The sequence below is a fragment of the Acanthopagrus latus genome, chromosome 19 (genome assembly GCF_904848185.1).
Source record: "Acanthopagrus latus isolate v.2019 chromosome 19, fAcaLat1.1, whole genome shotgun sequence".
Classification (NCBI taxonomy): domain Eukaryota; kingdom Metazoa; phylum Chordata; class Actinopteri; order Spariformes; family Sparidae; genus Acanthopagrus; species Acanthopagrus latus.
The window spans coordinates 15221126-15235442 of record NC_051057.1 but is presented as its reverse complement, the minus strand read 5'-3'; the positions used below and the strand labels follow the sequence as shown (position 1 = coordinate 15235442).

Below are 14317 nucleotides of genomic sequence, written 5' to 3'. Positions count from 1 at the left end.
GGATAAGATGGGCAAAGAGGATAGTAGGAGAGAGCTAGCAGCACAAAAATAAAGGATGAGAAGATGAGATGGCGAGAGTGGAAGGTCAAGACAAATCGAGGCAGACAGCTCGACTGAGCAACATAACCTCCTGTCTGAAGTGCCGTCTAAAAGCCAGAGATGAAAGCAGAACAGAGATAAAAGAGGAGAAGGCTGATAAACAGACAACTGAGAGAGACTCTGGAGAGGAACGAGAAGGAAAAAAGCAGGCAAAAGGGCGGACTGAGATGTATGGATTCATATTTACGTTGCATCTGTGACTCCAGACCCTTGACCAGACCTTGGAATGACAGAGCATGCCTGTTACCAGCAGCTCAACAAAAAATACTTTAAAGAAATAAAATCAGGAAGGTAAAGTGAGATAACTGCTGCATTCTTACTTAGGCAGCTGTGTGAAAGCCTGGAAGCCAGCCTTGGAGGCCACCAGGCGGCGGATGGCCTGGAAATGGCTCTCCAGCTCAGCGTTAAGAGCTGGCAGCTCTGCCTCCTGGGATAAAAGTGCCAGGATGGCATTGTTGATGAGCTTCTCTTTGTTCTCAGAGAAAAGACCCTGAAGAGAAAACAGAGAGCGAAAAGACAGTGAAACGAGTGTGAATCGTGCCCGGGCAGATGGATGGACATTAATCACCCAGGACTTGAGCACACTCACATCTTGGGTTACTGCATGCAGCACTCCACTGTAGGATATGTTGGCGTTGAATCTGAACACTGCATCTGCAAAGTTGCCATCTGACAAAGGAAGGAGGGGTGGAACAGTTAAACCAAAGCATATATATCACCTCTAAGTGAGATCAAGAGTCTGCACTAGTGGGTCTCCAACACCATCTTTAGGTACAACATAGCCCCAGTTGGTACCTTACGTACCATTTATTGTAACCATTTTATTCCATGTCCTCTTTTGTTCTCATTTTATTATGTGAAGTTGAAACAGAAGTAAGAAACACTATGCCTGTGAAATATGAAAAGGAGATTGTGGATGCCTATAAGATTCATCATGATCTAAAATAAAAAAAAATCATTAGATTTTCATCCATATATTTTTCAATACATCTTAATTTAGCTGGGGCACATCACTGCTTCAACTGAAATGCTAATGTTAGCATGCCAACATTCTCACAACTACCATGCTAACAAGCTCATCTTAGTTTAGCATATTAGCATGCTATGAATTGTTAATTGAAGCTACAGAAGTACAGCTGAGGCTGATTAGTATCTGGCCATAAACCAAAACCAAACCAAAAACACAGACAAACAAAAAACTGGCTGAAGTTGATCCTGGATCAAATGTTAAGGAATGACTAAAGTCAGTAGGGTTTATCTTCTAGTAACCATGAATGTCTGCATAAAATTGTGTCAGTCCATCTAATCTATTATCAAAACCATCAAAATGAAAATCTACATCTAAACCAGCCTGACCGCATCATATAAAATCCAAATCATGTGAATGAATCTCCTGAAATCAAGGGGCTTGAACTCACTCGGAGGTGCCGCCAGGAATTTGAGATGCAAGCTCTCCACCTCCTCGTCCACGGGCATGCTCAGCAGGCCCCATCTTTGCCCTCGCTGTGTGGGGGCCATCTTGACACACACGTCCCTGTTGCCTGATGCACGGACTCCATCAAGGAGGCTGGCTAACAGGGAGTCCCTGCAGACACACACACAAACAGACTCAACTAAATGCATTACAAATGATTTGTGTTTAGAGAGTGAACAACAAGCACATAGTTACAGGAAAGAGTTACGCAGGAGACCACATGACACACAGAAAAATAACTCCTCTTGTAATTACAGTAAACAGTGCTGAAAAACATCAAGCAAGAGAGACCAAAAATACAAACACTTTACAACCCACAGAGCCATAAAGACAAGTGCATGCATTTCATCTGCGTACCTTTCTGTGGAGGAGAACTTCCTGATCTGACCTCTGATGAATTCAACTGTAAACACCTGAGGGTTGTCGACATCACAGATGAGGGCAAATACCTAAAGGGTGATGAGATAAAGGACAAGAGTGAGAAAAAAAGAGGGAGGGGAGAGTGTACTCACATCACAAGTGCTTTCATCCAAGCTGTTAACTCGCAGTGATGCAGTTCATACATAATGAAACAATAACAGGCAGTTCAATTAAAATTTATCTTCAAAAGGAGTGAAACACAGGGAGAACAAAATGGTTTTCAGCGTTAACATAACAGCGTGAAATTTTGATGACTTGATCTCGCTTTACTGTCTTAGCGCTCACCTCCCCAAAGGGTTTGATGGTAACTATGTTGTATGAAGCCGGGTCTCTCTCCACTAGACATGTCTCTGTCAGGGCCAGTATACGTTTAATAGGCTCCTAAGGAAAGAATGCAAAAATCAGACGATTATTAGTCATAGTCACACAACTGATTAATATAACTTGGCAGCACAAGTAGGCACTAAAGATATGGATACTAATAGATTATTACCATTCAGTTTATCACCATAACATACATGCATCTGTTCCATGGGAACACCAGATCAGGCTTTTTTTTTTTTAATTATGTTTTTGGATATTGTCTGTTTTAATAGGCCAATTAGAAACCAACCAGAAATCAGAATGAAAATAAACACCAAAATGTGTATTTTGGAAGTTTTCTTTCCACTTGTCAGAAAGAAGTCACGTTATAGCAGCGAAATAGCCCAAAATCTCAATGTTGACTAGTGGACCTCTCAATAATACTTACATTTGGATAATTTCACAGTATGAAGGGCTTTTAAAGGATCTACAGCGGTAGAATGTTAGGTAAGTGAAACATATTGGACAAGCTACTTTAACTGCTGCATATGTTTTCAAGCAGACGCCCTCTTAGCAATCTGTTAAGGGCGTCCTGATGATTCTCACCGGGTGTCGAGGGGTGATCTTCTGCACCACAAACTCAGCCAGTGAAGTGATGCTCTCGTCTGAGCTGTACTTCCCCAACCTGTCTGTCACGAAGTCCTCAAAGGTCAGGGCGTCCTTCCTCAGTCGTAGTGTGATGCCGATGAAGTTCCCCGCGTGCTCTATGGCGCAGCGGATTATGTCATCTCGATGCTCCGAGGCAAACAGATGCTGAGGGAAAGAGGCAAAGATAGAGGGGAAAAAAACGTCCTCATTTTGTTTCAACACACAACAACATGGTGCACACACACAAACTCTCTATGAATGCATACCAGCCTGCTGAAGCCGCCATAAAGGATGCAGAATCCTCCCTGGTAATCAGACACCTCCACGAAGCCTTCTACATTACGGTAGTCATAGGAACACACCACCCGGTTGGTTTGTGGGTCGATTTGGTCGATGCCGCCAGGTGTCACCTCTAAACTCACAGCCTTTCTGGTGTCACTCCAGTGGTGCTTGTAGCAGTTGTAACGCTGTTCAGCACACATGTCAAAAACATTTTTGTGTCACCACAGTGGTAAACATGCCTAAATAGATAACTTTTATTGACAGATTTTAGTACTTACCCTGCCTGTTATCTTTCCCTCTGAAAACTCTGTTCTGAATCTCTGTGAAGGAGGAAAAACAAAGAAATAATCGTCCACAGCTGGCTGTAAATTATCCCTGAGTGACTTATATGACGTATTGTCTTCACTGCAAAATCAGGAAGACATTTAATGAGCTCTGTGGGGAAATACCAATCCTTATTGCTGTATCTAAACACCTCAGCATGAGGACTTTATTGCATCACAGCAACATACTATCTGCTGATACACATTTCTGTTGAACAGCTACAGCGAGTCAAAGACTGGAGATTTGCAAGCGATGCATTCCCAAACAGTGTATTGTATATTACTTGACTTTCCTGTGGCTTTTTTTCTTGATGTTTTTGTAAACAACACATCAAAATGTGCAGCTATGACACAACTGAGAAAACATGGAAAAAGACCACTTCTGAGCTCCTTCTGCTGAATGTGTTTAGTCATTGTGAATTAATGCAGCTGCTTGTCCTCACCAGTGCTTCTGTAAGCAGCTCTGTCCGGTGCTCTGTCGAGAACTTGAGCGTTTCAGACTTTTTGCCACTGCCTTTGCGGAATGTGAGGTTGAACTCTGTTCCCTGACCTTTTCCTACTGGACCGATACCACAGATGTCTCCATAAGGCCACTGGTACCACGGGCAGCAACAACACAGAAGCAAACACATTGTTAGAGTCACACACAAAAAATATCAAAACATTTTCTTTGAATCCCCTTATTAAGTGTTTGATGAATTTTTATGTATCAAATAAATGGGAAAATGGAAAATCTCAAATTCATGGCAGATACTTTTTTTTCTTCTTTTTCTTTTTTTTTTTCAGCATTTTGATAGTGTGCCAGAATGATGATCCCTAGTTTCTGGGCAAAGACACACTGTTGCATGCTGACCTCACAGCAGAAAGCTTGGCATATCTAAAGGCTGAGCACAAAGTGGTAAAAATATGGTGTTTATTCAGTTATTAGCGAAGGATCAGTGTGCTTCAAACGTATTTTGAATAGTCACATGGATCACATCCCACAAGCATCTGCAAGGCACTGATAGCTACAGCGAAGAGGAGCTTCCTGAATGATATTGGAGTTCCTCGATAACAGGACTGCACACACACTGACCTGATTTGTTACTTCTAGCGTGGTAGGGTTGTATGTGGTGATGCCATGCGTCCCCACTGAGAAGACTCGCTTGTACCTGGAACACAGACATGAGTCAGAGAGGCATTATCAGCGACACCTACAACAGCACGGAGAGTCACATAAATGTATCAGTGAATAAAGAGGCAGAATGTGCGGTGGCTTTCCTAGCGTGGGGGATAGCTGAAGCGAAGCCACCAGATCCTGTTCATCTTTATAACTCTGAAAACTCTACGAACTTGTGATCGTTAGATTTCAAATTTGCAGAATACATCTCATCACGTAAAGCTCCATTACGTCAGCTAGATGGCAGGGTGGTGTGAGAGGGAAAGGTCCATTTGCACGACCATTGCCGCCCTCTGAAAGCTAATGATGATGAGTCAACAACAGGGGACATTCACTGGGGCTCAATTAACTGATGATATCATTGTGCACAGGTTTGTAACATCACTTTCCAGACAGTTTTATGAGGCGATGGCTGAGATGAGGCACAAAATGAGGGAAAAATTATTAGATAAGATCACTCTTTCACTTTCAAAGCAGCATTTTGAGACCGTTAGCCGGGCTGAAAGTGATAATTATGCAGCCTTAACTGCAGCAGTGATTTCTTTATATCAACCTATTAGACGCAACCTTAACTATAAGAAAATCTGCAGTTCTTTCAATAAAAATGATTGCATTAGATCTCTCAGCGATTTCTTGTATGTCAGTAGTTCTGAGTCACTCTTCGTCTCGGAAACCACTAACACCAATTCATCAGAACTGATGTTAGTGTGGGGCTTCCTCACATCATAGGCAGGAAATGTGAAATCATATTTTGCCAATCTTTCTGCATATTACGCTGAGTGAATGTGTGAGTGTGCGAGCAGGCAAGCACGTCTGCTTGATCACTGAGTGGTTTGCCAGCAGTCTTTAGTTGGTGCTTTTTTTGGTGAGATTTAGGTTTAAGCAGTGGGTATGTTAAAGTGTTAAATGTGAGGGGTTATTTGTATCTGGTATACATGTGTTTAACCACATACAACATGTTCTTTTGGTGCCGCAATGGGACTGAACATGCTGACTTGGCTCTTTTCTTTCTTGCACATCCTCATTTGGTCTGTATACCAACAAGAGTTCAAGTGAATGGCTCCTTCTATCTATAAAGGCAGAGTAAAAGGAAGTCAAATTGAGAGGTTACTTCCACATAACGCTTTCATACTTGTGTACAGAGTAAATGATGAACATAAACAGACAGGATGTGGCAGCGGCCCGAGGCAAGGCCAAAGTAAAATATTAGGTCAAAGCACATCTCACATTCCAACTCTCTCCTCACACTGAGGTTCTCTTCCACACTTTTCTTTTATTTCATCATCTTGGGCAACAAAGTCTGAGACCATGACTTCGTCCTGATTCTCAGGGTGCTGTCTGTCCACACATTTTGACCTTGATGTTAAGAGGCTGGCTTGACTGGGTGTCAGCACAAATGTAGTTAATTATTCATTCTCTGTGGGCTGACTTCTTCTTCTTTTTTTTTTTTTTTACTCTACCTTGATGCACAGCAGGCAATATCCAACCCTGCCTGGCCAGTGTGTGTGATCAATGCGAACAATGAATCACATTTACTATATGTCTGAGGCAACACTAAATGCTCCGGAACAATGCCAGTCACTGTAAGATTTTGAGGAAATTTTGACATGCTTGTCATCATTTTGTGAGTTTGTGTTGTACGTAAGGTACTCACAGTCACTTTCTGTCTGGTTTGAGCAGCTAGCAACCAATCACTCGTGTTTCCATTCATACTATATTCAATAATCTAACTCTAAACATACTAAAAAAATTATGCATAATAGCCTAAAGATGATCTTGAAAATAAAATGAAAGACAGCTACAATCATGCCGATTTGAAATATTCTAATCAAAGCATCAAACGCCTCGCTAGCCAACTTTATAACCAAGTGATGCAGTTTGAAGTTCAGAGGAAGAGCTGGAGTTTTGTCTCCAGACACTGAAGCCAAAGTTTACTGCTAAGAAGTTGAGATTACAGTGATCCGGGAGAGTAAATTAGTATACTATTGTAATATGTTGAGACCACAAGAATTTAAACAATCCTACCCATGTTTTGCATGTTTTGACTTATCTGCAACAAATCCCTTGACATCACTGATGACCATTTCACAATCATGCTGCTGTGGTTCACATTTCCATTCATACAAAGATATGTAATTCAACCATGCAGAGACTTGAAACTACTTTGTGGTGGCAGAGAATCTCTAATATTTTTACATCAACCAAGAGCAGATGTGATGTGCACATTGTTTTTTTGTACAGGACAGGGCTTAACAGAAACATAACTATCATGATGGCAGAAAAACATTCACAAAAAATCTAAATTATTCTGGTACATTGTCTTGTTAGATGGCAGTAATGTAAATGTATGAAGACAAAGAAGGACACTATAAAAAAGCATTGCAGGTACAGTTAACACCATAGATATATCAGAGGTTACTCTTCCTTCAGTCCTACTGTACGACATGTCTTCACAGCTTTTCCTTCCACTTCCCGAGTTTCATAATAAATTGCATTAAGCAACTTCCTGTATCTGACTAAACTCCCCTCATAACTGCCTCTCCTCTTTAAAACCAATTTCTCCAAAAGAAGGCTGAACAGAAGATTTGTCCAACAACATAAAAAGCTAAGACAACACTACTTTATCCCCTAAACAAACACTGGATTTTAGAGCTGCGGTGTGGTGGAGTAATGTGAACAACAAACCCACGACGATGGGAACAACTGACTGAAAACTTTGTTAGTAGGTATTCAAAGCACAGCACATGTAGTGCGAGGTAAAACTGCCAGTGAAACATAAAGCCTTAGCATCTGTAGCAGCTAGGTTTGCTTATGTTGGAGGAACAACACAGAGAGTAATAAAGGTATTCAAAGCAGATTCAAAGGGGAATGTGATTTGCATCTTCATGCTCTAAAAATGTCAATTTGTTCTGTGTTTGACCCCTTAAATGACACAGAAATCTCTGAAAGAATCCATCCCAGTCAGAAATCATGCAAATGTCCTTCATTAGGACCACATAGAGACAAATCTAATAACGTAAGAGTCACAAGACTTGAATTAAACATGATCATGAGGACAGGGAGAGGAGAAAACCTCAGCTGTAACACTACAGCAACCCTACAAAAGTTTAGGTTTTTCTGTGATTTTAGTCTTTCAGACATGCAGTGATTTTCAGAAAATTTGATTATGTAATCTGAACCACTCTGAAAGACTTGTTTTAGACACGCAAAAAGGAAACCAGACAGAGAATAGAGGAAACTACAAAGCAGCACCACATCATTCTGGCTGTTCTGGTTACCCTTCAACTCCCTGCACAACAAATGACCCACATTCATCCTGTCTGCTGACCAATCTGCAGTATTGTCCTGTTCTCAGAAATCTGACAAAAATACATCTGAGCATCTTTGCCAAATTTACAAATAGGAGCTAAAGCCTGATTTTTATACATGCATATCAATTAAAGGTAAACTTAACCTCTTCATATATGCAGTAGAGAAAAGTATCCAGTTGTAAAATAGAAGTAGAAGTAATGCTGAATACTGAAAGGGGCATGCTAATCACAGATGAGTCTAATTAAAGTTTACTTTTGGGAACATGTTCCGTATTCACAGTGAAGAGCTGTGATCCTCTCATCTGCGACACTGATTAAGTCTGAGATGATCCTTTAACAGTTTCCAAGGCCGGAGTTAATTAAACTAGCGGGCATAACCTGTTAGGTTTTGCTTTGGCTAACAGGTATTGTTTCTCAGAGCAATCTGAAAGCTATGTTTTTATCAAAGGTTGTTGTAGAAAACAGTTTTCCTGGTTTACAACCCACTGAAGACAAAAGCAGTCTGAACTGAGGCAAGAATGAAGCAAGATGAAGGAGGATATCCTGACAACACCTTCTCTCTTGTCTATTAGTGTAATAAAGCTCTGTCTGACTCGAATTTCATTTGATGCATTCATATGAGACTGCTGTAAAAAAAATAATGCTGTTTGCCAGCATTCAGGTACTTATGTCTGTACTTGTAGTCACACTTCACTGATAAACCACAGAATCGTATTACAAAAGCACCCCATAAAGTTTCATTTAATTTCTTCCTGCTCAAACCAAAATTTGCATGGATGTGCTGTTTTTTTAACCGGATTTAAACCCACTTAAAAAATGATAGTGATTCATGCCTTTCTCATCATCAGTATATGGGGTCGCCTGTCATTTTTTGTTTTATTTCTGGTGTGTCAAGTTTGAAATCGCGAACATGTAACAGTAAAAAGCAGCATGGAGGACAATGGTACAGTTGTTCTTTTTCATATTTTTGACTTCAGTCTGGCTTTCCAACTCAACGCAGACTGAATGACGTTTGAGTGTTGCTTGAACACATAAGAATGAAAAACTATTAACAGGTCATCATCCTTGAATGAAGGCAGACTGTATCTTTTCCCATCGAAGGCAAAATCCCGATGTGCCTGTGTCTTAGTGGGACTTTTGTCCAGTGTAAAAGGGGTATCATATTGTCTTGTGCTCGCTCTCATCTTTCTCTCCCTCTTCGAAGGGTCAGATAAATGACCTTCAGATGTCAACATCAGTAAATTAAGTTTCCATCCCTTACCCACATTCAACCCAGTTTAGGAGGTGGGACACAGACCAAGGTTAGGTTCTTCTGACCCATTCAGGTCAACAATAATGCAGGTTTACATTGTCTCATTCTGTTGTTCTAAATGGGGTAACGGCCTTCTCTGTCCAGCACAGGCATGCATCAACACTCGTCTCTGTCGGACACTTCAGGAAGCATTAGCAGGATGAAGCTCTGATGATGGCTAATGCTCTGCAGCCCTGCTTAAGTTACCCAAGTCAATGGCAGGCCTTAATGGGTCAAAGACAATTAGGGAGCAGGTATTGGTTATTTGATCCCACTGGTTCACAGCTCAGACTGGAACTTGTCCATCCTTTAGCTCCGAGGGCCACCAAGTATCTATATTAAGTACCATTTAGTCCATGCCTGTATTGACATAAATGCATTACACTATATAATTGAAATAAACAAAACACACCAATAGATTAAGATATCTGATACATTTGATCATTAGATGACTGGGGACTTGGAGACATATTTTATTTCAGAATTATCATAGTTTCCTTTTTATTAGTAGTACAGTTTCCATTTTCACCATAATATGTTATGTTGTATAATAAGTACATTAGTAAGTCAAGTGAAAGAAAAATCCATTTCTAACTATTTTGATAACTGATTAATTCTTTCAGTTACTTTAAGTAAAATTGTCAAACATTTTCTTGTTGCAGTTTCTTAAACTTTAGCATTTGTTGCTTTTTTTAGTCATTCATGATAATATGCTGACAAAGTCCAGTAAGTCCTATTGATTTGACAGTAAATAGGACTTTGGGGGGTTTGGGAATGTTGGTTAGAAAAAAGACGCAATCACTTTGGGTTCGGGGAAAATGCTTTTTTGACAATCCTTTGACATTTTATTGACTAAACGATTAATGATTAATAGTGATAATAATCAGCAGGTTAATTGATGATGAAAATAGCTCTTAGCTGCAGCCATTATTAATGGGGAGGTTTGTGTCAGGGGAATGATTTAAGACATTCAAAAGAGGTATTACCATATAAAATCACAGCCATGTAGACATCACAGTCTCAGGTAACACCAATGCCTCCTCATGCTTGTTGTGTTGATACATTTGACCAAATCGACTAAAGCTAATGACATGTACAGTATATATTATTTTATTTTAGTTAGTTTTGCAAGTAAACACTATTGTTTCAGGTGGTTTACATTTAAGTTGTTTCAGTTAGCTAAAATGTTTCGTCACATCTTGTTTTAGTTTTTAGATTAGTTGTACTAAACTGTAATAACCCTGGTTTGCATCTTACATGCAGCATGTCAGCCTCCACATCCTGTCACATTTATTTTTATGTCAACACCTCAAATAGTGCTAAAATAAGGTCACAGCTTCAACTGACACATACTGTCTACACATCAGAGTGCACAAACACCCCCTTCCTGTTCCAATTAAATGTATATGACTGAACATAATTAAGACTTTTCCTATTGTTCTGATGACACAAAAAAAACAACCTAGTCATCTTTACAGGCACGAGAACAATAACAGAAGGCGTATTTCCATTGTCTCCTAAAGTGAGCACATCTTATATAACAAATAACAAACAATTATCAAAAAACTGGCTCCTGTGTACAGTTGATCTGTATGTATTTGTATCCTAACAATGCATAAATGTCACTTCTGCTTCTTTGCTGCGTTTACAGACAGGGTCTTTGTCATCGGGTTACATTTCATGAGACAGTGCAGCTTTACAAAACACACTTCACTGGTACTGATCTGTGACTGCTGACAGTGATGTGTGCAGACCTCCTATCCCTGGCTGAGATAAGGAAGTCAACACAATGTAAATACTGAGTCAGGAACGCCAGGACTGTCTTTAAAAGGTGATGAAGGGAAAGATTTAAGCTGATGTTGCCTCATAAACATTACAACGAAGAGGTGGAATAGACGGTGGGGTCAAAGGACAAGTTGTGGGTCTTACTTTCCCCTCCAGGAGTGTTTGGTGGTGTAGAAACAGGCCAGGTCTTTGTTCTCTTTGACAACATTCATCTTTTCACAGGACCTACAAAACAGAAGAAAAGATATTATTATGGCTGGGATCAAAAGTAAGCCCTTCTACAGTTTAAAAACAGGGTGTAGAATAGGGTGCAGAAAATAAAAAACTTGAAGATCTTCAGTTGATTATATTTTTAGCTACATAGCAGAGGGGACGAATGCTCTCAGTTGACATCAGCTCTATAAGAAGTCACCAAATAACCTGCACCTTTACAAGTCATTACTATGTCAAGTTTAGGTAACACACATTCCAATATACCGCCACACACTTAACACAGTCATTCAACATTTTGCAGCTCAAAGAGAGAGACTCCCAGAGGACACTCCCTCAGCTTCAGAACCAACGCTGAGTTGAGAGTGATTATCGAATGACAGAGAGTGGCCCATCGCTCCATAATGGACTGATTCTTCACAGATTTTCCTCAGTTATGAGCCATAGAATCAGGGCAGCTGTTAGCACATGACTTACAGTTTATCATAAACAAGTCTTCCTTAATACCCTCATGCTCTTTTTCATGCTTGCATTTTCACAGGCTCGCTCTGAAAAAGAGACATACTTGAGTAACCAGTGGGTTACAACCAGCTCACTCAAAGAGAGGATGTGAAGGTCCTTCATTCAGGCTGATATCACGGGCACAAAAAACAACATTACAGTGCACCAGCTGAGCATGTGTCAATAAAGTCTGGCGCAAAGCCACTGTGGCCTATTGATTGCTTTAGATAAACAGGGGTTAGGTTTAGTGCTTAGGCCCATTGCATAATTTGAATGAAAAAGTCTGGAAATTTTACTTTATGGCAGCTAGACACTCCCGGGTTTCCCCATCTAACTAGGACAAATTGAGATGGTTAAGAGTGATTCTTCATGACAGATTGTTTCAAACAAATTAGAAATGAAGGCATCAACAACAGAACAGAGTAGAGCAGATGGACGGAATAACGGCCTCTCTGATCCTCAGTGCAGCTATTTGCTGGCGGCTGCGCAGTGACAAGGGGAACCTGTGTCAGCACTCTGCCAGGATCCTGGAAAAATCTGACTCCAGTTTTCCTTCTGCCCTGTTTCAGTGTGTGACTGAAAAAGGGAGCAGCAAAATAGCCACAAATGATGGAATCCACCATTCACCAAGGGGACAATAATTGCCTGACATTCAAAGAGGGCAGGAAGCAAAATACAAGCCACTATCAGGTGCCACAACACTGGACAAGGGACCTTTAAAAATTAGCCAGTGTCGGCATCTCAATAATTGATGCCTGTGCTGAAGGAACAAAGGTGCAAGGAACAGTACGGTGCCAAGTTTTGCATCAACATTTTTTTTTTCCCCCCAAGCATGCATTCATGGAGCTGCATAATGAATCCAATCCAAAGCGGGGGGTCGATGGATGGCACAATAGGAGATGTTAACAGTGCACAGCATGCTCTTTGCTGCTGCAGAGGGCAGTGCAGTTTTTATTATATTACGGTGATGAGTGTAAAAAAAGACCAAGGCAGATTCCAGGGTTGGGTCATGTGATTATCCCTCCCAGCTTTTCCTGCCTGTATGCAGATCAATAGCATAATATTCATGACAGAGAAAAAGTAAATGGGGGAACAGTGGAGTAAATAAATGGAAGGCCCACAGAAAAACACACAATATTTACATGACAACTTGTTTCAGACAGGTCTCACAACTTTTCAGTAACCTTAGCTGCAGTATCAGCAGAATCAAACCTCTAAATGGGACCTATCTGAAGAACAGAAAACTGTCATCTACAAGCTACAGCCACAGGTTATTTCATTTCATGACTACTACCACGTCACTCTTGTCAAACAGCTGTTTTACTCTGCATATTTGTTTGTCTTGTGTCTTCTCACCTGTCTTTCACAGCTGCTGGAAAAGGTTGGATCCCCTGTTTCCTTTTGATATAAAATATGAAGAGGAAAACTGCTTCAGCATCCGTGTGGGTACAAGGGTCAAACTATCATGTGCCACTGCATCATTATATGGCCCATATATTTTTTTTCCTTCTGTTTTTACCCCTATCTGTAGTTAAACTGGTGCTGAATATACAGCTTGCAGCATAACTGGACTGACAGTAGACAGAAGTAAAGTAAGCTACTAAAGTCTAACATCTACAGGGAACAGCTGGACCTTGATTCTCTTAAATAATCCATACAGCATGTTTGACATGTCATCTACTTAAAGGCTTTTTTCTTCACTGATGACATGTTGCAATGTCCTCCTTTTACTTGCCAACCATATGAAGCAATCTCCCCACAAAGACGGGAACTTACTCCACTTCATCTTCCATGGTTCTCCACAGATTTTAACAACCACTTGCTAGCTGAGCATATTACACTTGATATTTTTTCTATACATAAAAAAATTAAGTTGCACAAAACGGCTAACGGTGATCCTTAAGTCCATTTGAGGATGTGCACTGGCTGCTGATCTGTCAATTAAATCCATGCCAGGCAGCATTAACGTTACCTGACTCTCAAGCGTTTAGCCAAACTCATTGCAGCGGGCCTAACACGGTTAACTGTCCGGCTAAAAACAAGCACGACGCGGCCGTTACAGCTATGTCGACGCTGTTGCTCCACCTTGCTAAAAAACACAGACAGCCCCAGGCAAGTTTGTTGTCGGCTCTTGTTTACCAGATGTAAAGAAAAAGGGGCTGTGGCAGGCTAATGTTGGGATAGCCGCAAGCTAGCGGCTAAGTAGCACATCACTCAGGTTCAGTTGGACTGCTAGCTAGTCGCATTAGCAGCGGGGTTCAATCAAGCAAACATAGGGAAGAGGGCTTGAAGAGAGTGGCAAGTGCCAGCGGGTGCATTTACCTGTAAAACTGCTATGGGGTGTTATTCGTAGCCGTCCCTCAGCCCCCCACCCTCCTCTGAGTGCGGTCGGTGCTTCTCAGTTTTCCCACTCGGGTGCTGAAGGAGCTCAGTAACGGCGTATTCCCCCCAACAGGGCTCAGGACGCTGCCATATTCCTGATAGCAAGAGTGTGCCACTGCGCATGCGTGA

General features: G+C 41.0%; 1 protein-coding gene across 3 annotated transcripts in view; it reads right to left on the bottom strand.

The window, feature by feature from the left end:
* The window catches only part of LOC119008484 (dnaJ homolog subfamily C member 13), a 38027-nt gene extending 23710 nt beyond the window's left edge, over positions 1 to 14317 (bottom strand). Inside the window, exons 1-13 of one of the 3 annotated variants that reach the window (XM_037078831.1) lie at positions 14129 to 14317; positions 11240 to 11320; positions 4625 to 4700; positions 3993 to 4142; positions 3505 to 3546; positions 3211 to 3411; positions 2903 to 3109; positions 2279 to 2374; positions 1931 to 2022; positions 1518 to 1684; positions 689 to 768; positions 420 to 589; positions 287 to 319 (exon numbers count right to left, since the gene is read on the bottom strand). In XM_037078831.1, the coding sequence (XP_036934726.1) occupies positions 287 to 319; positions 420 to 589; positions 689 to 768; positions 1518 to 1684; positions 1931 to 2022; positions 2279 to 2374; positions 2903 to 3109; positions 3211 to 3411; positions 3505 to 3546; positions 3993 to 4142; positions 4625 to 4700; positions 11240 to 11307 (1382 nt within the window). In that variant the 5' untranslated portion in view covers positions 11308 to 11320; positions 14129 to 14317. Of the gene's footprint in view, positions 1 to 286; positions 320 to 419; positions 590 to 688; positions 769 to 1517; positions 1685 to 1930; positions 2023 to 2278; positions 2375 to 2902; positions 3110 to 3210; positions 3412 to 3504; positions 3547 to 3992; positions 4143 to 4624; positions 4701 to 11239; positions 11321 to 14128 lie in introns of those variants that run through there. The other 2 variants (XM_037078832.1, XM_037078833.1) reach the window with 2 other exon arrangements.